Source organism: Falco cherrug, chromosome 3 (assembly GCF_023634085.1).
Source record: "Falco cherrug isolate bFalChe1 chromosome 3, bFalChe1.pri, whole genome shotgun sequence".
NCBI classification, from domain to species: Eukaryota; Metazoa; Chordata; class Aves; order Falconiformes; family Falconidae; genus Falco; species Falco cherrug.
This window is the reverse complement of record NC_073699.1, coordinates 118,227,871-118,251,608: the sequence shown is the minus strand read 5'-3', so window position 1 is coordinate 118,251,608 and position 23,738 is coordinate 118,227,871. Positions and strand designations below refer to the sequence as shown.

Genomic DNA, 23,738 nt, shown 5'->3' with positions numbered 1-23,738 from the left:
GCCACCTCTTGGGAAGCTTAGGGGGCTTTGCAGAGGGCACTTTATGAATGGTAAATGGGGTCTTTATCTCCAAGCTGAATTTAGTTGAAATGAATCTTGTTCGAACTGGTGTAATAGGAGTTGCCTTTCACTTCTGATTTCTCTGATAGACATCTTTATGGGGCTTGTTGTTTTTTTTCCCCTTTTGCACTTTATGGCTACCTGCCTGTGGATAGAGGCTGAATGAAGAAAAAGCCATTGATAAAATCATCTACATTTACCGATGTCCTCTTTTGGTTTTTCTTTTGCCATCAGAGATGCGCAGCCCTACCATCCAAGCTGCTCTCCCAGGCTGCAGAGGCAGCGCTGGGATGGCATTAGGCACCAGCCCTGGCTGTGACCCTCAGCTGCCTTTTAAATAGCAGCAAGTGGGAGCTCTGACCTCTGATGTAAAGTGGGCACAGCTCTGCTGCAGTTAATGAAGTGGCACTGATTGCTTCACCCCAGGAGTCTTGCAGGCTGGGATCTTCTTTTCCTATTTGGAGAAGGGAAGAGAAATGATCTATTACCAACTTCAGTCAGCCAAGGGAGCACACATAGCTGCCCTGGCTAAAGAGCTTGTTGCACTCAGTATCTGACTTGCAAAATATCTCGATGTCTGTTGTGCCAACAGGGAGTGAAACTCCTTGGGAAAGCTGGCTGTACCTCTTCAAGTTCTGAAGTTAAAAATGAAGTTGGTGTTTTGTAATCGTCTACTGAGTGAGCACTGCACTGCCAGAAGAGGTTATCCTGATTAGGATGGAGTGGGGAGGGGGGCAAGGGGTCCAGGTCAGCTACCAAGGGAGCTGCTGAGACTGGAACACAGAGGTAGAAAAGGGAGGACAAGGAAGGAAGAGCATGCACGAGTTCCTGTGCGTGCAGTGTAGGAGGTTGGTTGTTGCTGGGATTAAGGACGTGTAATAATGCTCTTTCCTTGTGTTTCTGACATATGATTTTAGGGATGGTCCACAGCAAACAGCCCCACAGCTCGGTGTGTTCACTGGCAACTCTGCTAAGAAATCAGCCCAAAGCTCTTCCAACCAGGTCCTGATGAAATTCCACAGTGATGCAGCCAACGGAGGGATTTTTGCCATTTATTTCTACGGTCTGTATTGTTTGCTGAGCAGCACGAGCTTTACACCCGCCTGTGGGATGTGGCGGGGCACGGGCCAGCTGTGGCTTGTGGGGAGGACTGGCTGTGGGGAAAAGATGTGAAAAAACGTGCTTTTACCTGAAGTCTTCCACAAAGGGCCCAGTGTTAGACGTTTGAGATTGAAGGTCGCTTATGCGATCAAGCGCTGGCAAGCGGTCATGCGCCCCGTGCAGATGTGGATACCCATCTGTAACGTGGTGATCGTTCAAGCACAGATCAGTTCCCTGCAAGCTAACAGCCACGCCAGCCCTACACCTCTCTCAAGGTGATGCCTGTAAATATTGTCCTCTCCGTGGCAGATCCCGTTATGGATAGCTCTGCTTTGTCCACCCAAAAGTCCCCGTCCCCGCGGTGCTGGCTGGATGTGGTATTGCTTTTCCAATGCTGTGCTAAACCAACTGGGCCATATTGGTGGCTAGTTTGAAATGGCAGCTGTGTTCCAGCTGAGGGGTGACTTCATTCCTCTGGGGAGGAAAAGGATTCCCATAAATCCCTGAATTACCTGGGGATTCTTTGGTGCGAGTGCAGCTCACGCTAAGAGCAGCGTCAGGTATTACATTGAAATGAGACCTTGTGCTTTCTACCACGAAACAAGAGCCCAACTTTAAATCGGATTAGCTAACAGGTTCCTACAGCGGTGCTGGGATTTGGGAAAATACAGATGGAGACCTCCTCTTGCTGGGGTAATTTGCTGGCAACAACGTTCAACAAAGCCTTGGTGTGAATTACAGGACGGATCTGTGCAGAATGCCTTAGCTTATGTTCAGTTCCGAAAGGCAAGTATTATACAGCTAGGCTGAATTTAAAGAATGTTCGCTGGGTTTTGGAGGGAATTGGTTTACTGCTGCAAAACACTGTGAGATTTATATTGCCAGACAATGGTGCGTATATAACAGTTATGCAAAAAATTATGGTTTAGGCAGTTTGGCTCAGAAACGAGCAGTATGTAAACACTGCTGCACTTCAGCGAGTGCTTCCTTTTGTAATATGAATTAGATCGTATCATTGCTATGGTTAGAGCCCATCAGCATATGTTGCCGTTCTCTAATCTTGATAGCGCTTTATGCTGAAGTTTCTTTAGCTTATGGTTTATGTGGGGTGTAAAGCCACTCGCAGGCACGAGGGGTCTGGAGCTGGTGTTGGTAGGAGCTGGGGCAGCCGTTCATTCCCCGTGAACCAGCTGGGCACTCTGGCAACTGCTTGGCCTTTTATTAGTGTCATTTACTGGCTCATTGCTTCCTTTATACGTGGGGCTTTAGCATAAAGCCTAACCCCAAGGATGGAAGCGACTGAGGTGGTTGCCTCCAGGGTGAGACGTTTCCACTCTTTCCCAGGCTCTGGCTCTGCACGTGGTGCCTTGCACGCCACAAGAGGTGTGGGAAAAAGGGGGAAGTTTTCACACCGGGCTCAGGCAGTGCAGTCAGTTAAATCTTTGTCATCACCCTTTGGGGTGTAACTGCAGGAAAAGCGATTTCCTCAGGATTTTCAGCAACGTGTATTTTCATTTCTGTGTCTGCGTGCTGGCAGATCTGGGACATAGGAGACATCCTCCTTCAGCTTTAAATTGTATTTTCCCGTACAGAGATGATCAGAACCGTGTCAAGAGAACCGTTGCCCTTTTAAATGGTTGCAAAGAAACGTTTCCTTAGGGTGGAGGAAGGGAAACAAAAGAATGATTCCCAGAGCTTAAAGATTCAATAGCATCCCTTGAAAAATGATGATGTTGCACCTATTATTAAATGGGTTAGTTCAGGTGCCAGCAGGAGCTGATGTGTGAGTGTGATGGGAGCGGGTTTTATGGCACAGTAACTCAAGGGGGTCCCAGTGTGGTTTCAAGGACGGGACTCTGTTTTGTCCTGGTGAGAACAAATGGATGTGCTGTTGAAAAGAGCTTTACCAGTGCTGTATCACCCCTATGCTGAAGCCATCTTAATCACACCTCTGTATTGAAATATGGCCCATTAAGGAGAGGAGATTAATGCTGTGAATGCTGGGTTATCTTTCCACTTCAATAGGTGCTGTCAAGCACTTTTTAAATAGCATTTAATATAAATTTTTGTTATGCTTTCCTTTCCTTCTTCCCCCACTGTCAAACATCTGTTTTGAAAGATTGGAAATAAGGGTGTTCCCTCCTGGGATGGCTCTTTGCTGTGCAGCAGGATCCTTCCCTGCTGCCTCCCGGCTCCCGCTCCCATCCCACACGTGGGCTCTCCTGGCTCCTTTGCTCATCCATTCTCTGTGCTGCCAAGGTGGGTTGCAAGGAAGGGGCTGACTGTCCGAATTACAGAGCTGGCCCTTTCCCGTGACCCCCCACCACCCCCACACGCTCGCCCCTAGTTGAGTTGAGCTCACTGTAGTAGCCCATGGCTGGTTTTTCCTCCCCTTTGCACGCACGGGGTGTGTAAGCCCACCCCTCACATTAACAGCAGCCCCTGCATTCCCTCCAGCCTGCTCCCCAGACCTCCAAACATCACGTTTTTCCACGCACCTCTTGGAAAATATTGTCCTACCCTGGATTAGGGCGTAAGGAACCTGGGGCAAGACGATGGGGCATCTGCTTCTGTACATGAGTATTTAAGCATCATTAGAAGCCTCATTAAGGTTGCTGCAAGGACTGCCAGCCTTGCTGCGGTGTGAAGAGTTCAACATTGTGGAGTTAGTAAGAATTAATATTCAGTGGCAGCTTGAGCTCCTGTATCTTAAATTAAAGGGCTGATATAAATTTCAGAGGAAGTTATGCTTGTCCAGGGTCAGGTGCAGGGGGAGCAAAGATGCAGAGAAGTGCTGAGCAAATAGCAGAAAATGTCTTCCATTAATATTCATTTAGTTCCCAGTACCATATTTTCAATTTAACAGTGTTCATAGCTCCTGTGTGTTTATTTTCATAAGCAGTGCAGTGCTCAAGCCTTATGCACCCACATGCTTGTCAGCAGTGCATTTCTTTAGCTGATCTTGAATTTTTGGTGGAAAATGGGCTGTTTGCAATGTATTCGGTCAGGTGCGTGAGCCGTAAGGAATTATTTTGGCGCATCAACAGGATTTCTTTTTCCCGTTTAGCTACATAGTACTCCTGAAAAAAACACCTAATTCAGCAAAGAGTGCAAGGTCTGCCTGTTGTGCCTTCCATGAGGCACTGACAGTAACCTTGCATAGGTTACGTTGTGAACTGCAAGCTACGTATAGGATTTGCAGTTGAAAACACTAGCACTCCTGCAATTATTTGCAGAAGAAATTAACGAATAATTCCAAGTTTTTGAAAAAAAAAAAATCAGTGAGTTTTGTGAGTTCTGTTTGAGGACAGGCGCTAAGGATGAAATTCTCTGAATAATTGTTGTGATCTGCTTGGTGCTGGAGCAGTCTGAGGCTCTGCCTGTCATGAGGTGGACCTGATTCCACTGAGGTCACCAGCGTCTTCTCCCGTACTGTCCCAAAAGGTGCTGGTAACGTTGCCTGGCATCAGCACCCATCATCCAGACGGACTGACCGGAGATGCTGTCCGGGCACCTGCATCTCCACTGACTGACAACAATGTGTTTCCTATTAGGTGTAAAAAAACTGGAACAAGCTGCTTTGGGGGACCCATACCTGGATCCATCTCTGTAGGGTTTGGAGGGGGAAAGGGCTGGTTGCACTTTTGCCGATTCCTGCTACTTGTGGAGAGGCAGGATTTGCGCTGATGTCCGTGGTGCTTAGCACCGAGATGGCTGTGGCTGCCTTCACCCCCAGCCTAACTTCTGCTACTCTTCCTTTGCTCTTCCAGCCTACCAGCTCTTCAGATGTCAGCCTCCGACCATCGTTCCCAACGCAGAAATCATCACCGAGAACGAAGAATTTAACATAGGTAGCCTCTCCCGGGCCTCCTAGCCCTCCGTTCCCCCTCGCCAGCTGCTGGCAGTGCCCCCAGGAAGACCCACAGGTCCTGTCACCCCATATCTGGGGGATCAGGAGACCTCTTCCCATGGGTGACTGCGTGGGGAGCTGCACAGGACCTTGCTCAGCACCTGATATTCACAAGGAGTCAAACTGATCTGATTGTCCTGAGGCTTTTCCTCTCTGTTAGTACAGCAGAAGTGCTTTGGCTTTTGTGAGAGCCCCGAGCTTGTTCAGAAACATTCTGAAATCTTTGCCACGATAATGGTTTTCAGGCGTTTCAAACAAAGATTTGTGTGAAAGCTTAGAGGCCGTTACTCTTTCCTTTGAGAACTTTTCACCCATATTGACTGTGCTTTTTGTATTTTATTTTATTTTTTTTGCTGTGGCTCACGGTTACATCCACATTTTAAGTGTGTCTGCAGCCAGCGAAGTAGCTGTGATTTTTTTTTTATTATTTTTTTTTAAAAGCAGCTTTTCTCGCTGTCTGCTCTCTTTGAGGAAAGTCTCTACCTGAAATAGCTTGCACAAATCATAATAGTCTCAGCAGCATGACAGCAGTTTATCCCGACTGAGACTCCAGCATGCCTTTCTATGCCTTTTATTTCTGCATCTACGCCTTTTATTTCTGCACGGTCGTGCCCGAGCTGGATGGCAGAGGCACAGCCGAGAGGTCTCTGCCCCCTGTGGTACCCCCTTCCCAGGGCACGGCTCAGTCTGCATGAATTGATGCTTCTCTCAGATCAAGGTGGTTTCTGTTTCTGTCTGTAGGTGACATAGTGAGGTACAGATGCCTTCCTGGCTTTACCTTGATTGGAAATGAAATCCTGACCTGCAAACTGGGCACTCACCTGCAGTTCGAAGGACCTCCCCCAACATGTGAAGGTAAAGCTGGGGTGCCCAGGGTGGCAGCCGAAGCCCCCCTGCTCACAGACTGCTGCAAAGCAGGGGGGCTCGTAAGGGAGGAAGCAAGCTGGGTGGCACTGGAGGAGGTCTCCTTGCACATGTTGCATCTGTGGGGCTAACTCTCACATCTCCAGGGTCCCAATAGTGCAAAATCACCCATCAGGACCTGGTGAGGAGGGTCAGGAGACATCACCATGCAGGGAAAGGCTGTTCTCCCGACCCGCCTCGCAGGCTGTGCCATGCACCGTGTGCACTGTGGCTGGGCTCGAGCAGCAACCTGCGAATAACAGTGAGATATTTGCTGCATAACTCATTGCCACAGCTCCCTAATAAATGATGGGGAAAGTTCCTGCACCCCCTTTGCTGGCTCCAGGGATTTTGTGGGGTCTCTGCGTTGTCTGGGGGGCAGGGGGGTTGCCTCACAGGAGGGACCTCTGGCTTATTCCCCATTCTGGAGGGCACTTCCAGCTTGTGGAGCTGAGCAGAGGTCTGACAGCGTGTGTCTGACTGCATCCCTGAAGTCATTATAACAGTCACCCAAACATCCTTATCCTGGGAAGGGGGGAGGAATTCGGCACTGATGGTTTGCCAGTGACACAGGAACAGCAGAAGGAAGAGCAGGGCTGCAGCGAAGCGAGCTCCTCCAGCGAGGCAATCCCATGAGGAGCAGCTTCCCTATTAGTGCCACAGAATGTATTACATGGGAGACAAATGAAAGCCCTGAGCATGCTGCGTTGTACACCTTGCTGCTGCGCAGGAGGGATCCCAGAGATGTTTCCATGCTGCCACGTTCCCCTATTTATCCTCTGGATTCCTGCTGGTACTTTTGTTCACTCCAGCCGCGATTATTTCATCTCCTTCATTCCCTCCTATCTGAACATTTTTACCATATAATGGGATATTTTTCTATAGCTTTATTCTCTCTGAAATAGCATGAACTGAAGGAGAGAAAGGGAGGTCATTCAATTATTTACTGATGGTTCTTAGCCTGGGGGTAAAGGGACTGCTTAAATTACATCTGGCCACCAATTTATAGAGGTCAAAAAATCACTGATGGGATTAAGGATTTGGAAAGAATACACTGTTCTTTCTGGATAGTTCTGGCTGTTTTCTATTAATATAAGTACAGCATTTGCACTGGGCTTTAGTGACAATTATGAATAAATAAAAATCTCTTTCTTTTTACACTTTTTGCTCACTTTGTGTGTTTGCCTCCTCTTCTGGGGTGTATTGGCTGGCCTTTATGTTTAGCATTTTCAGCTGGATTTAGTATTTCCACAAGCTGAATGGGGTGTAGTGATTCTAGAAAGACTTCTGAAGTCCTAGTTAACAGCTCGGTGGGTGACCTGGGAGAAGCCTGTGGCTGCATACCTTGTTCTGACCCAGGCAATAAAGCTTCCAGGGATTCCCAGGGAGTGCTTTGTAACTTGAGAGTGGTTGCTCGGTTGCAGCGCTGTTCGTTTCGGAAGAGATGTGAAACGATGCAAAGACATTTGTAATTGTTTGTTTGCATTGTTGCTTTTCATCCCTTCCTTTCAATGTGGCAATTGCTGGGATTTGTGGAAACGCAGCATGCTTTGTTTGGAGCCTACATCAGGGTCTGGGGATTCTCTGCGAGCCAAAGGGTCCAAGTGGATGTACGTGGGTGGGAGCTGGGCTCTGTCTTGGCTTAGCGTGTCAGGACAGACCTTCTTGGCCATAGCATCTTGTGTTTTCTTCCTCTGCAGAACAGGAAAACTCATTTTTTATTGTCTGTCCTTCCCGTTCCCTGCAGTGCACTGTCCGATGAACGAGGTTTTGACAGACTCCACCGGTGTGATCCTCAGCCAGAGCTTCCTGGGAAGTTACCCTCACTTCCAGACCTGTTCGTGGGTGGTGAAGGTGGAGCCTGGGTATAACATCTCCCTCACCATCGAGTACTTCCTGAGTGAGAAGCAGTATGATGAGTTCGAAATCTTCGATGGTAAGAGAGTCACCCCTTTGCCCAGAGGTTGTAGCGAGGTGGGGTCGATCCCCTCTCCCAAGTAACAAGCGATAGGAAAAGAGGAGCAGCCTCAAGTCCTGCCAGGGGAGGCTTAGATTGGGTATTAGGAAAAGTTTCTTTACCAAAAGTGTTGTCAGGCATTGGAAGGAGCTGCCCAGGGATGTGGTGGAGTCACCATCCCTGGAGGTGTTTAAAAGACGTGCAGATGCTTAGGGACAGGGTTTAGTGGTGGGTTTGGCAGTGCTGGGTTAATGGTTGGACTCGGTGATCTTAAAGGTCTTTTCTAACCTCAACGATTCTGTGATTCTATGACTTGCTTAGCAGCTGAGGGGAAAAGGAAAAAGCAGCAGTTTGGATAGCTCTTAATCGCTGTTCCCAGAGCGCTCGGGGATGGCTTTCCACCACTGCACCTACAGCCTTCTCCTGGACTTGGAGAAAGCTCCTTCTAAGACTCATTGATTCTCTGCATAAGAAAATATCAATGGTTTGGTTTTTCGTTTTTTTTTTTTTTGCTAGATGGAAAGTATTTTTCAAAGGGAAAGGAGTTAGAAAACTCCCGGGATAAATTGTAGCAGACATTGCTGGGAAGGGACGAGTTGGGAAGGTGGGAATTCTCATCCCTGAAGCCCACGCAGCCCAGATTTTCTACACCCCTGAGCTCTCATGACCTGATTGGGGATCTGTCGGTACTCACGGCGAAGCAGCCTTGTAACTACACGCCGAACACAAACGCTGCACTGATGCTCCTGTGGTCACGCGTGGGGCGTGCTGCCTGGAGCAAAATCCCAGCCTTGCTGCTGTCAGCTGGGCTGGATCTGCCGTCGGTTCCCCAGGAGCCAGGTGTCTGCGCAGGAGCTCGTGTTCACAAAAGAGCCCTGAGCGTGAGCGGCTGTACCCGGACTCACAACGAAAGCTGCCGTGCTACAGTTCCACAACATGCCCGCTCCTTCTGCGCGCCCTGGCACGTAAGACCTGTGAGTAGCTGCATGGCAGCCCTGACTTTTCCTTGTTCCCTCCTTCCTTACAGGTCCCTCTGGCCAGAGTCCGCTGCTCCTGTCGCTGAGTGGGAACTACTCTGCCCCTCTGACCGTCACCAGCAGTGGGAACAAAGTCTATCTCCGTTGGTCCTCTGATCACACCTACAGCAGAAAAGGCTTCAAAATCCGCTACTCCGGTGAGTAGGCAGCAGGGGCGAGGTGCTCGGCCAAGGGCACGGCCGTCTCTTCAGCCAAAGATCGCCACAAAATTGCTGCAGAGGGGCATAGGCCATCTGTGTCGGCAGAAGCTGCCAAAGCCCGGGAAGGCGCAGAAAGCTGGGCTGGTTCTGCACTGGTGAGGCTGGGGGAGGCAGGTTCCTTTCCAGGAGAAACCTTGAAGCTCTGGCTGGTTTCTCAACCCCTCTTAAAAATCAGAACCAGAATATATAACTGTAGACCACATGGCTTGGGGTGAACGGAACCCATCCCATGCAGTTCACAGTAAAGATTGCCGTGTTAATTACTGTGTCCTTGCCACAAGGCCATTTGGAGATGTTTGAAAATGAACATCACTAAGAACATGTGTTTAGGAGCTGCTTGGTGCATGAGACACAACTTACACGCAACTGATGGTGTTACAGCATTTGCAATGAACTGGTTGAACCATCCCGTGCACCTGCTCGGGCATTGTGCCACTGCTCCCATGGGATCCCGACCGGGGAGCCTGGGCTGCTCGATCAGCACAAAACTGCTGCTGGCTGCTGAATGTTTGCGGAGAATTCCTTAAAATGAATCACTGTGGTTTGGAACTTAGCAAATCTTAATTAATGGAAGTTATAAAACTGAGCTGAAAAGTTGCCAGTGTGTCATAAATAAATAATTACTTTACTCTGTAAATGAATTAAGTAATATTTAATTATCAGAAATTAGTCTTTATTTCTAGAGCTGAGTGAAACTTGGACACTAGCCCTGCGTTCTTTCCCCCCTTTGAGTTTTTATTTATCCATCACAAGTTCTTGTACAGCCTTAGGTTATGGGAAGCGTGGTGTCATTCCCGAGAATAGGAAGAGAATTTCTCTTGACGTTGCCCATCCAGTGACTGATTTATTCACTTCTGCCCTTCTTCCCAGCTCCTTACTGTAGCCTCCCGCAGCCGCCGGCCCACGGGCTCATCCTCAGCCAGACGGGTCTGCACCCTGGCAGCACGCTCCGCTTCGGCTGCGACGCGGGCTACCGTCTTGTCGGCCACAGCACCACCACCTGCTCCCAGCACCCTCAGGGCTACTTCCACTGGAACGAAGCGATCCCTCTGTGCCAAGGTGAGAGCAGGCAGACGGAGCGTTATGAGGATCTGGGAAGTCCTGGGAAGGACTAAGGAAAATGTGGTAAAAATAAAAACTGACTGTAATTGCTCCAGTTCCCTGTTGAGAACAGGCTTGGAGCTGCAGGCCGGCAGCGATGGGTGCTCCTCTCCTCTCCATGTCCTTGGGAATAGGTGGGCAGGGAGGGAAGGGAGTAACTGGGAGCGCTCGGGATGGGGGAGAAAAAAATTAGCTGTGTGAAGGCAGCTGCTGTAGAAGTGTTGGAACTGCCAGTAAAGACACAGCCAAGCCTTGGTTAAGGACAGGAGAGCCATTGCCTGGAAGAATCTGGAAAAACTGGCAGGAGCATGGGTCCTGCTGAGCTTTTGTAACTGGAATGTCTCTCAACAGGGGATGAGAAATGTCTTGAGATTCAGGTGGTGCCCCGTTTCTCTTGGCTTCATATAAGCTTTAGGCATGTAGTTGTTCTTTCCACATTTCCTCCCAATTAACTGTAATCTTCATGACATATCATACTTAGCACAGGGCTCCTTCCAGGCGTGGGAGTGGAGGGGAAGACAGGGCAGCGTGCCCCGGGGGGCTTTGCTTCAGCGCTGTTTCGTCTCCCTCGCTGTGTTCGCTTTCTGATTGCACCTCTTCCTCAGCCCACCAATCATCCCTGTTCCTTTGTGTGGATGAAATGCCCATCTTTATTCTGATGAAGCCTTTCAATGCCTTTGAACATTCATCCATGTTCCAAGGGGACCAAGCACGGGGGATTGATACTGCATTGACTTCCCTGGAAACTAGCCAGAAAACAGAGACAGCACAGGCAAAATCTCATTGCACTGTCTGCATTGTTGTCCGGTCCAAGCCATAAGGAAAAAACAAGATTATTTAGTGTGGGAGGCACCAAAGAGCCTTGAAAAAATCCTTTCTGTGCTCCCAAATCACTTAGTCGCTTTGGAAATTGCACGAGGGTGCAAACAGTCCTGTCGCCGAAGGGTGGTTTTGTGCTGCGGGTGCTTATATCCACTTGGAGCCCTCCCAAGGCTTGTATTTATTTAAAGGTGAGTGGAACGCAGTAAACCAAGACCCTGCTACCCAGTCCCGTCGGCAAGGGTGAACTGGGAAACTGGGCACAAGCTCAGATAGCGATGGAGCCTCCGTGATAACAGACAGGTGCAAACACCGAGTGCTGGAATGAGCAGATGAACAGCACGAGGGGCTGTCATGGCAACTGTGCCTCCTGCATCCTTAGCCCAGTGCGAGGAATTCTCTGATGTAGTGCATCTTTTTTGAGGGAAATGGTGTAATCAAGAATAGGTACAAATGCAGCTAAGTTTTTATTGCCCTGGTATGCTGGAATGCCATCTGAGCCTGGTGTTCAGCTCCAAAATCTGTTTCCTTCCAAAAACTGTGATGGTGTGTGGGGTTTTAAACATGGAGGTGGGGAGGAGATAAGAGAGAAGGTGTGTGGGGAGGTTGGGAGAGGGTGCTCTTGGATGAGGGATGACCTGACAGCGGTGTGATTCAAAGCAGAAACAAGTCCCTGAGCACCAGTTCCCAGGCCACCAGGGAGGGAGTCAGAGCCAGACCACCCACCCATGGCCTGGGGGTGCAGGGGGCTCCTGTGGTGTTGCTGAGCACGCCAGGGCTGTGCCGTGGGACGGAGGGGTGTGGGAAGGAGGTTTGCCATGGGAGCTACATGAGAAGCACTAAACCCACTCTGTGCCATTCTGGTTCAGCTGAAGGCATTCCATGCCCGGAGCTCCATCGTGATCCCAGTCCACAGCAGTCACCAGCAGAGAAAGAATTCGGGGGGCAGTTCTAAGCATTTCAGAAGGCTCGTGCTCCGATTTCCCTTGTGGAGCTCGGGGGGGTGGGGGGTGTCCACTGACCACACAGAGAGCAGCTTAGTCAGGATCTTGGAGCTCAGTGTCCCTCTGGAAGAGCCTGGCTCTCCAGCGAGGAGGACAGCTCGCTGGTGGTGTTAGATCCAGAGGCTGAAATAGCCCCTTTTGGAAAGTCACCCTCCTCTCACTGCTTCCCCATATCTACATCAGGAATCTTAATACTGCCCCATGGTTATCAGGTGCCTTGAGAGGGATGCGGGAGGTGAGTGAGCGGCAGCGGGTGGGAGCTGTAGGAGAATTCATGGTGGAGCAGCTCCCCCCCCCGGCTCCAGCAGCTGATAGCCAGGGCTGGCTGCGCTTTTCTTGCCTGCTTCAGCTACATAAAATCCAACTGTCTTTTTTTTTTTTTTTTTTTTTTTTTTTTTTCTCCTTTCCCCTTCACATTGCTCTCAAAGCCAACTGGCATCCTTTTGTTTTGGGCCGTACTCCATTTCTCATCCTTTCTGGTGGCCAGGAGCGCGTGGCAGAGGTTGGAGAATTCGATTCGTAACACTACATAAATTGCTCACACAGCCAGCAGTGGCAGGAGGAGGGGAATTGGGGTGCCCATAAACACATGGTCTAGTTAACAAATGACATTTCCCATAGCTCCTTTCTGCCAGTGCATAATCCTCTTCCCCTTCCCAATCCCCTCTGAATAATCTTTACTACGTGCTCACTCCTAGCTGACATTTATGGAAGCAGCAGAGAATATTCTGCAGGGAACAATCTTGCGTTGGCACAATGGGGGAGAACACAAGATGATCTAATACGCCTTTTCTGTCTCTGCTGCCTATTTTTAAGCTGCTTTGTTTTTGGAATCCCAGCTGCAGATTTGCTTTCATAGCCTCTGTCCCTTTCCCTCGCACATCATCTTCCTGCAGGCAGAGTTTGTGTACCTCTGAACCCCCATAAGTGCTTCTCCTCCTTCTTCCCAGGACCACGCTCTCCATGGGTCTCCAAGCCAGATGCTGGTTTGCTTTCCCCTCGAACACCCACTCTTTTGTCACCTCTTAATTCCAGTGGATTGCAGTGCCCACAGAGTCTCAGAAATGCTTTTTGGAGCAGATGGCAAGTTTATTGCCACCTCAAAAATCAAGCTTCTCTGCTTCCTGAAGGGCTCTAAATACAAACTTGCTAATACACATTCTGCTCCAGGATGCTGAATTTGCGGAGAGGGAAGGATCCTGCCACAAGGGCAGGGCTGCAGAGGTTGCAGCCCCAGTTGGCTTTCCCTGTCCAAGTCTTTGTTGTAGCCCAACCATCTGCAGGTGAAGAGGGTTAAGTGGGGTTTTTTGTTATTTCTGGTGGCTTAATGACATTTTTAATTAACTGCGTCTGGCCCAGAAGCACTGTGTTATTGCTAAGTTTTGTATCAGGGCAGGATTTACACAGCGGAGAGACTCCAAATGATCAGTCTGACCACTTGAGAGGCGGGCAGGGGGCTTGCCGGGAGGAGGAGGAGGCAGTAAGTCATCGTCATCCTCCCCCTGCGCAGAGAGGCAAAGGCCAGCGCTCGCTGAGCGGGAGCGCGGTGGCCCTGGTCTCTCTTCACTCGGGTGTCCCTCCCTGCAGCTGCTGTGACTCAGTTTCCTGGTGGCAGATAGAGGTGATGAGTTTTGGCGAAGTATCAGGGTGCAGAAGAGGATTGAACAGAGGAAGGAGAAGGTTTTGCTGGGGGCAGCGGCCTGGGAAGGGGGGCAGCTTTCTCCCCAGCCTCTTGTGTTGGGTGCAACATCAGAAAGTCATAATGTGAGAACTGCCGGGTGCAAGAGAAAGAGCAAGACTTGCCAGGTCCCCTCTTCTTTTGCCTCAGAACGAAATTGGTATTCAGCGTGGCTGCTTGTCTAGACACCCAGCCTTGTGCGGAGATTCGCCAAGCTTCTTAGCTCGATGAAGTGACATACGTGTGATTATCATTTCAACCAGGGATCTGCCTGATCGTGCTAATACGAGCCTGCTGAATTACTCACACTTATTAGCAACACCAGCTTCTGCAAGGTGCTGTGTAATTGTGCTCCAGGCTGGGGCTCTGGCTGACTCGTGTAGCAATAGTGGGATGAAAGCATCTTGGACTTTCAGCGGTAGGAAATCTCTGGTGGTTGTGCTGATGCTGTGTACGGTAAGCTTGGTCTCTCCTTTCCAGTGCCCAGTGGAGTCCGTGTCACCAGCAGGCGAGTTTTCTAAGGTTGCTGATTTTCTAGCCCTCGTTTGTGTGCAGAGGGAATAACAGAATGGGGAATGTGTGTTGAAGTGTCAGCATGTGGCCCAGGAGACATAGGCTCAGCCTCCAGTTCATGCATTAGCTGGGCGGGAACAGCTCGGGCTGCTCCGGGGAGGAATGGATTTCCTTTAGAGTATTTTTAAAATGCAGACAGCTCTTTGGGTTAGGTGTTGGCCTCCGTATTGGTGCTTGCCAGCAGGCTCTGCTTGTCCTGGTGCCCCACAGGGGCTGGTGGCACCCCGCTGACTGGTGGCCTCGCCGTGGCAGCGCTGCAGGTCCCAGGCTGCTCTTCCCCCTTGGCATCCCACGCCTGTCCGGGCAGGTGGGCTGCCCATCTCCAGCCCCAGCAAGATGGGCTTCCCCTGGATCCAGGACTCGGAGAGGGATGGGAACCTGCGCGGTGGTTCTGGAGGCAGGTCAGGTTTGGGGTTTGGTTCCCCAGCTCTTCTGAAGGCTGATGGAGGAAACCAGATTTGAGTGTCAGACTCCCGGTGCCGGTGTTCCCAGCGGTAGGGAAGAGGGTAGCCAGGCTTGTCGCGTCTCGTGAAACTCTTGCAGCATAAATGAACATGAGTCTGGTCTGTCTGTATTCGGCTGTCGCTCATCTTTCTGCCACCTGCCTGTCCCCTTTCTTGCCCTGTTTGGCCGCTCTCCTGGCCGCAGAGCTGAGGATTTCGGCAGGAGCGGTGCAGAGCATCTTCTCCGAAGTGCTGCCATCTTGAGCAGCCATTTGGCATTGTGCCTGTTAACAATTTTTTTTATTTCCCCTGAATTCCCCCCCTTACCTTCTCAGCCATAATGCTAAATTTAGCCTTCCTTCTGCCACAACATAATTACACAATTTGCTGCCTTATGTAATCCAGAAGTGCTGTTGGAAAAGGGTTTCAGCTTGTTGCTGCTGTCAGATGTAAATACAAAACATTATTGCTATCTAATCCTTCATCTCTGTGTGAAAACTTTTGAATGCTGTGTTGATACATTTTGTGTTACAGATATTATAGAAAGTAGGAGCGAGAGCCTCTTCCAGTAGAAACTGGTATTCAGCATTCGCTTTGCTGTTACCACACCGATGGACGGTCTGATCCTCGGTGAAAGTGGGAATTCGCTGCAGCTTCTGGGATTCACCAGGGGGCTGGAGCTTCTGTTAAATGGGAGAGCTGCGATCTGGGCTTTCAGCTCATCACGAATCGATGACAAAATCGGAAGCTGACTGATTTCGCGGCTGTGGTGGTGTTTTTTTCCCCCTTTCTCAGCTCTCTCCTGTGGAGTTCCCAGAGCCCCGAGGAACGGCGTTGTCTTTGGGAAGGAGTACACAGTGGGAACGAAAGCCGTGTACCAGTGCAACCAGGGCTTCCAGCTGCAGCCCGGCGAGGAGCCCAGCACCGAGTGCCTGCAGGCAGGGCAGTGGAGCAACGGCAACCAGCCCCCGCAGTGCGTGGGTGAGTGTTTGCAGCAAGTCCTATGGGGAATTCGGGAAGTCCCTTCAATAATGCCTTCCAGCTCTACCCTGGGCAGCTTTGCCTCACGGGTGCACTCTTTAGGACACCAGGTTTGTAACCCTGCATAACTTGGGTCTGATGTCCCGTCCCCTCTCGTGGTGTCTTGCTTCCCCACCCAAAATTTCTTGGATGCTTTGTATAAGAAGGAACAACCCATCCTATGGAGGATATCCTTTGAACTGATTCCCCCTTCGTCAGGCATGGCTCTGACACCATCAGCCTTGATCGGATGTTTTGTGGGACACAAAAAAAAAAAAAAAAAAAAAAAAAAAAAAGGGGGAAAAGCAGCGTTCCTGGAAGGCTTACTAAAATAAACAAGCTTTATGTTTGCTTTAGGAAAACACCCATAAACCAGAGATGCTAATACTGGCCCCCTCATTAAAAAGCCAACACGCTTGCTGAAATGCCCTGGAGTTAAACACTTATTAATGTCTTTATCGCATTTCTTTTCCCTGACTCGCCACCTCTGTTTTTCAGCTGTCACCTGTCCCGATATCAACAGCATTGCAGTTGAGCACGGGCGGGTGGCGGCTGACCTACGAGATCCAGTACCACTACAACGCCCAGCTCATGCTCATCTGTGACCCCGGCTACTACTACACGGGCCAGCGGGTCATCAGGTGCCAAGCCAACGGCAAGTGGAGCATAGGCGAGCCGATGCCGACCTGTAAAAGTAAGAGCAGCGAAGCTCCGGAGCCGCGCCAGGGCCAGCCACCCTTGCAGGGAATGGGGGTGCTGTTTGCCGGCCGATGGGTGTGCAAGCTCTGCTGTGGGCGTGCAAACGTGCCACGGTCCTGGCTGCTCTCGGCAGCATCCGAGAGCACGGCTGTGGGACCGCTGTGGTGGAAGGGAGTTTGGATGCAGGGAGAGGTCATCTGTTGATCTTGGGGTTTGGTTTATTCTAAACAGTTCTGTGAGAGCTCAAGCCCGTTAGCTCGTCTGTTGCTGGGGGGGTCCGAGCAGCTTCACTGTCACTGGTGCCAGGTGCTCTGAAGTTTGCTTTTAAGAAAGATGATGATAAATTCTGATTTGAAACCTCACCTCTTCCCATTGTATGCAAATGCCAAGTTTACGAGGGTAACAGTGTCACCTGTAAATCAAAAACACTCTCGGCAAACAAGCAGCTCGCTCAGTTCTGACACGACTGCTCTGCTTTGGATCTTTTCTTTTGTCAAAGGTGGGTTTTTTCACTGTAAGTGCAGATAGAGACGGAAAAATTTCTTCTTCAGAATGGCAGCTTTCCCTTCCCTCCTGTGTCCCTTTGTTTCTAGAGATGGAACTGCCAGCTTCGGTGACAGATGTAGTCTTACCCCTGCTAGCTCTTCAGCCAGATCCAGGAGCATGAGCCTGACCTCGTTTTATTTCTTCAGCGTTATTGCCACCTAAATTCAAATGACAGGATCTTGGCAATGCACTAAGGTCAGGAGCACCCAGCGTGAGTCTCTAGATTTCTTGCTGAGTGCGAAAGCTCCAGAGGGTTTGCAGATCTTTAAGTTAGATAAAGTAACGAGCTGAATTTTGCATTTGCACAGGCTCCTGGCCAGGCTCCGGCTGCACCCCACCAACCAGCCTTTCATCGGGGTGTCCTCTGTGGGTCTGATCTTTAGACATCAGCTCTGTCCTGGAGGTTCTGGTGTGAGGGAAAGCTGGGTGTCACTTTTTAATTGGAGATCTTGTGCCGCTTTGTGGCTTTTCTGGAAATCAGGCTTCCAGGCTGTATCTAGCAACGGGTTAATAATAGAAATAATAAGAGAAATACTAGAAATATTCCTATGTGAAAAACTTCTACAGTTTCTTCCTAGCCGGTCTTACCTTTAGTACTTCCCTCACGTCCTGAAGCATAAATATTAATAGCACTTATTTTTGTCACCTCGTGTAACGCGACTCTGAATTGTTGTTAGCCGTGTAACTATTTAATAATCTTTCCTCCTCATTTCTGACTTCATTAATAACTCGTGGTGGTAAGCATAGCGGAGAGTGTTTCTATACCAGACACCGCTCCCCGCCTGTTGTCGCTCACTGTGCTTTGGGATCTCTTCTAGTCATCTCGTGCGGAGAGCTGCCGACCCCGCCGAACGGGAACAAGATCGGCACGTTGACCAGCTACGGGGCCACAGCCATCTTCTCCTGCAACACTGGCTACACCCTGGTCGGGTCCCGCGTGCGGGAGTGCATGGCCAACGGGCTCTGGAGCGGAGCAGAAGTGCGATGTCTGGGTAGGTGTGGAGCATCCCCTCGGGTGTTTGTCGGGAAAGCTTCTCGGTTGCCTTTCAGGAAGGAGTAGGAATTTTACATGTTGATTCAAGAGAGGGCCCAAGCAGGGATTCGGTGCTACTGGTGTTACAGATCTGCTAATAAGTTAGAATTGACTTTATTTGATTTTATAAAATAATTTGGAATAAGAAATATATTTTAATGAAACTTGTAGTTGCACAGCAAAAGCTGCTATGAAATCCTTTGTACAGCTCTGTACCAAGGCTAGAAGAATGGGCCAGAATCATTGTTTAAAACTTAGGTAACAAATTTGGGATTTTACAGATTCCTTTGTATTTGACTAGTCTTCTGTATGTAGAAAGTGTATTGAAATGTCAGAATATAGAATTAATGGGAACTGGGGAGGGTCGACTGGAACAACTTGTAGTTACCTGCCAAGAAACCGTGAACTTTAGTAAAAGGTAATTCTGGCAGGGGGAGATCGCGACCACCGACTCATGTACCACCTACCCAAATGGTACCCCAGACCCATTTCTGGACCTTTCTAACCTTTACTGCGCAGAATCGGATATGGGAGGAGAGTATGTTAATGATTTCCAGGAAATACTATGATTATGCATGAATACTTAATGAATATGCATGAATAAGTTCTATATGAGGTGTCTGAGTTTGAAGCTTGGTGTGCGCTGATCGTGAGAGGACTCGCTCACGCACCCGGCCGTCAATAAAGCAGCGTCTGCTTATCTGCATCACATTGGTGTCGATAAGTTCTTCATTCCGAGATTTCGGTAACACTGGTGTGTAAAAAGAAATTAGACTTTGATTCCTTACGGCTCAGTACGTGTGTTTTGAAATTGGAGAGGAGAGCTTTAAAAACAATACGTTGGTTTTTACTGCTGCTCTGGGGCTGTTTATGACTGCTGGGTGTGGAACCGAGATCCACCCAGAGCATCGGGGTGGCGCGCGATGCCTTCCCCGTGAGCTCTCGGTGACCCCCCTGTCTCCCTCCTGCAGCGGGGCACTGCGGGGTGCCCAGCCCCATTGTCAACGGGCAGATCAACGGGGAGAACTACAACTACCGTGGCAGCGTGGTTTATCAGTGCAGCCCCGGCTTCCGCCTCATCGGCATGTCGGTGCGGATCTGCCAGCAGGATCACCGCTGGTCTGGGAAGACGCCTGTCTGTGTGCGTAAGTATGTTGTCAGATTTCTTTAGCCCTGGTGACGCTCAGAGGATGAGAGCACGTGTAAAGCCGTTGTGCAGAGTTTACACGCCCGAGCTGGGTACAGCTGCTTTGCACACGCACGTGGCGAGCGTGCTGCACAAGCATCCCGGGGTTCGCGCAGGAGAGCTGCGGCGTGGCAGGAGTGGCGAAGCTTTGCTGCTTCGGCAATTCCACTTTGGTGCTTTTCATACGCGGAATTTCTTAACGGGGGAGCCCAGTTAAGGTGTGATTTCTGGGGGGACCAGCCTTTATCAGGGTGCGGGGGGGCTAAAGGCAGATACAGCCCCGCCGGGCACACCACGGTTGTCACCGTCTTTGAGACCTGTGCTGGAGGAAAGTTAGTCTCTCTCCTCCTCTGATCCACATTCACAAGTCACCTTGTACAACCTGCTCATTTATCTTTCCAGTAAATAAGCTAATTAAGTAAGCCTCTGGAGCTCTAAGGTGTTAATAAGTTTAAGCATCTTCTTATCAATGGACAGTGCAATCCGGCTATTTCATATCGTGATTCTCCAGTTGTTTGCTTTCAATCTCTCCTGCCTGCTTTAGAGCTCTGTGTGCTGAGGCACAATAGTAACGGCAAGATACGAAGTGAGGAATGACCTATCAGCAAATATGCAGATTCCAGCCTAAAAATACGAAACAGACTGAAGCTGTCAAGGTTAGCAATGACTCCAAGATTTGGAGGATGGCTGTGATTCTGCCTGAGCATCTTCAGAAAAGAATTATTGGAAAGGCTGGTTTTGGGTCCGTAGATCGTTTTGAATTTACTCTTGTGTCTGAGGATGCTCTGTTGGAAAAGTTTTAATTCATTTTTGCCTGCCAAGTATATACTTACTAACCTTGAATCAGAAAATCATATTGATGGAGGTCCTCCAGCTGTCAGGCAGATTTATGGAAATGCAGGATTTTCTAAACATCCATTTTCATGGCTCATCTTGTTTCTTCCAGGAGGGACCAAACCCATTAGAACAAAGCAGGTTGAACGTTGCTCGTCCGTATGTGTCTTCTGACTACCGAACCAGCACAGGGCGGGTTCCTGAGCAATTTGTCTCTGCTTTGTGCCAGCTTCTGACTCTGGTGCCTGAAAGCCCCCCAAGCCTTCGTGCTTGCACCTGTAAGGGTGTCTCATACGCAGAAGTTGGCTTTGAAGTTATTACACTAGGCCTTACAGATAACATAAATCTGATGTCTTTAAAGGAGAGCACTGTTGGGCTCTGAAATTAGGTGCCTTGAGGCTTTATTGCTTCTGAAGCAGCTCAGGGCACATTATAATTTCCTATTGTCCTGATACTTTCTCTCTAAACCTGCTGCGGTTGCTTCCTCTGTGTGAACGGGTCTTTTTTGATCCGTGCCAACTGTGGGGAGCCTTTTTTTTTTTTTTTTTTTTATCTGGGACGGAATCCATCACTTGTTTCAAAACATGTATAATCATATTCAGAAGCACCTCAGAGAATCTGACATCTGCTTCCTGCAGCACCGAAAGGCTACCTTGCTTCATATTTTTCAGACCTGTACCTGTCACCAGCTTGCATAAGGAATAAATTCCCATCCCTGTGGTATAGTCCAGCCCTGGCAGTCAAATGTTATGGATCTTTTGTGAGAATTTCATCTTCCCCTCTAGCTTCGGGCTTTGGCAGCTGTACTGCTAAACTGCTGGACTTTTGCTGATGGATGATTACCCTCTTTCAGCATGACAATAATCAATATTGCTTTGTCCTCAGCTGTCGGAAGATGTCGCATTCCTTAAGCAGCCAAAGAAACGCTGCGTGGCATATCCTGACATTTCTTTTTGCGCAGTGGAACTGGCTGCTGTGCTCACAGCGAAGGTCCCTGGGCATCGCTCGCAGCAGGGGCTGCGTCTGCCCTGTGTCGCCCGCCTCTGCCAAGGTGCCACGGAGTGGTCCAGGCAGAAGGATTTTGAATGTCAGGGCTGTCTGTGCTGACTGCTGCTCCAGGTTTTGCCTCTGCACCTTCCCCCAGCGCTGGTGGAGCAGCTCAGACCCTTTACCCTTTTACCTTGTTGCTACCATCAGCCACAGGAACAAGAGCTACACAGAATTCCTCATTTCAGGGATTTAGAAATAAAGGTGTGTCGTCTTCCCCCCCCAAATTTCCCCAGCTTAAAGCAGGACAATTTAAGCTTTCTGGACCATATGCTAGAAACCTGATCTTTCTTCTGTTTTTCCTCTCTCTTAACTATCCCTCCAGATGTAACTTCATAGCGCAGTGAGCATACATCTGACGTACACCAGGAAGGGAGAGGAAAACATCAGGTTTCATGACTCTGTGTGTGATGCCCAGGGTAATGTAAGGCAATAGATTAATAGCAGTAGCTGGGGTTTTTGAAGAGGAGCTCTAGGGATTTACGGTGTAAGTCAGTAGGATGCTGGCACTCAGCTGCTTAGAGAGCGGTTCAGAGAATTTCTTATGCCAGTAAAACGAACAAAGGTACTGGCTGTGCTCTCCACTTGATTCAGTATTTCAACAGTGCTGGCTGCAAATCTTTACGTGTTGGTGTGGGTTTCAGGGTTGACGTGGGCGTTTTATGGTCTCCTTCCTTGGGAACTTTTTTTTTTCCAGTGGTTCATCCACTTTCTTCCAGGCAAAAAAAGTAATTGCTCCGATTTCTAATTGTAGCCATCACTTGCGGCCACCCTGGCAACCCTGCCAACGGCTTGACGCAAGGGAGTCAGTTCAATCTGAACGATGTGGCTAAGTTTGTGTGCAACACTGGGTACCACCTGGAAGGAGCATCCCAGTCCCAGTGCTTGGCCAATGGACAGTGGAGCAGCACCCTGCCCACCTGCCGCGGTGAGTCCTCTGCCCCCCTGCTCTATGTGATTTGTCTGCGCCTTCCTCGCTGGTTACTCTGGGTTCCTAAGATCTTGCTGTCAGAAATCCATGTAAAGCAAATCTTGCGGTTCCTCAGGAACATACGAGTGATGTTTGAGCTCCGAGGACCTGGGTAGATCGCATGCAACAAACCCGATTTGTCTCTTGGACTCCACTCAAAGTTGTTAACGGACCCTGCCCAGCCCTACATCCTCCAAGACATTGAAGTGTGTGTTGTAAGTGGGGAGGACACAAGAAAATACCAGGCCAGACCCATAGCAGAGGTCAACCTGGTACCCCTAGACCAGCTCATGCAAACCAAACGCCACGGTCTTTGTGCAGAGCCCTTTCTCCTTCGAGGCTGCCCTTCTTCTGCTGGTATTAGCACTCAAGTTCACTTATCAAATTCCCATCCCCTCCCTGCACTCCCTTCCTCTGTACTCCCTTAATCCAGCATCTCTGTGAATACTGTTGCTGTGTTGGTCAAGGAATCGGTTATTCTCATGTATGATGTGAGATGGTTTGGGGCCGGAGAGCAAGGCGCTGCTGCTAGTCCTCGCGTGGCAAGGCGAGAGCCTGCAGCATTGCCTATAAGGATTTTTTCTATTTCTACCCTATACAATCTTAAAAAAAAAAAAAAAGACTGGGGAAAAAAACCCTTTTAAATTGTGGAAGATGTGATTTGCAGTTTTTCCCCCTTTTCCTGCTCGTTTTTGGAGAATCCTTTGTTCTTTGTTACACCCTTTGTTTTGTTTTGTTTTGTTTTTTTGTTGTTTGTTTGCAGTTGTAAACTGTACTGACCCTGGGCACCTGGAAAACAGCATCCGTCAAGTGCAGCCAAGTGGTCCTCACAGATTCAGCTTTGGAACAACTGTCTCATATCAGTGCAGCCATGGATATTACTTATTGGGTACACATGTCCTTACCTGTCAGGGGGATGGCACTTGGGACCGTGCCCTCCCACAGTGTCTTTGTAAGTTCTTAATAATACCCATCCACCACAGGCTTTCATCCCATGTAGTTCTCTGTTGCTTAGCTGAATGGTTGTGTAAAAAGTCTGGATCCAAAGCCCTCTGTAATCCATGGGAATCCTTCCATCAGCTTCACTGGCCTCTGGATCCTGCCCGCTGAAGGGGAATTTGTGGTCTGAGAAGAGAAATCCTGGTAGACAGAGGTGGTTTCCCTCTGCAGGGGAAGGTGGCTCCCCCTGGGTTTTACTGGTTCTCTGCAGCTCCAGCAAAAGTGTTGCAGGTAGAGAAGGGCAGCAAAACCTGTGCAACACAGATCTTCTTAGGAAGCGGCGTGCAATTAGCCAGGCTGAGGACGAGCATATTTAACACCGCTGGGGCATGGCTGAGTTTCCATACACCCACTCATCCCCGCGGCTTTGAGGGAGGGAAATGACAATGCGATGGGGAAATAAATGCAGGTTTTATTCTGCTGTAGTGCAGGTGCTAAAGAGGATTTGCTTCTTGACCCTTGCTTTATGTTCCTCCTCCTTTCTTACAGTATCCTGGCCCTTTCTGCCGCTGTGGTTTGCAGAGAGAATTGGGGGGTTCTGGGCAATGGTTTGGCTTGAGGTGTCTTTGCAAAGACACAAAAACTCATGGTGGCCTCACACTGCAGGAGTAGTGCCTG

General features: G+C 49.5%; 1 protein-coding gene across 1 annotated transcript in view; it reads left to right on the top strand.

The window, feature by feature from the left end:
- CSMD2 (CUB and Sushi multiple domains 2) overlaps positions 1-23,738 on the top strand; it is a 161,582-nt gene that overhangs the window by 107,874 nt on the left and 29,970 nt on the right. Inside the window, 13 exon segments of the mRNA XM_055704884.1 lie at positions 978-1,123; positions 4,932-5,012; positions 5,813-5,926; positions 7,722-7,910; positions 8,959-9,105; positions 10,039-10,227; positions 15,582-15,767; positions 16,305-16,345; positions 16,347-16,500; positions 17,870-18,043; positions 19,056-19,229; positions 21,906-22,079; positions 22,885-23,073. Of these exon segments, the coding sequence (XP_055560859.1) occupies positions 978-1,123; positions 4,932-5,012; positions 5,813-5,926; positions 7,722-7,910; positions 8,959-9,105; positions 10,039-10,227; positions 15,582-15,767; positions 16,305-16,345; positions 16,347-16,500; positions 17,870-18,043; positions 19,056-19,229; positions 21,906-22,079; positions 22,885-23,073 (1,958 nt within the window).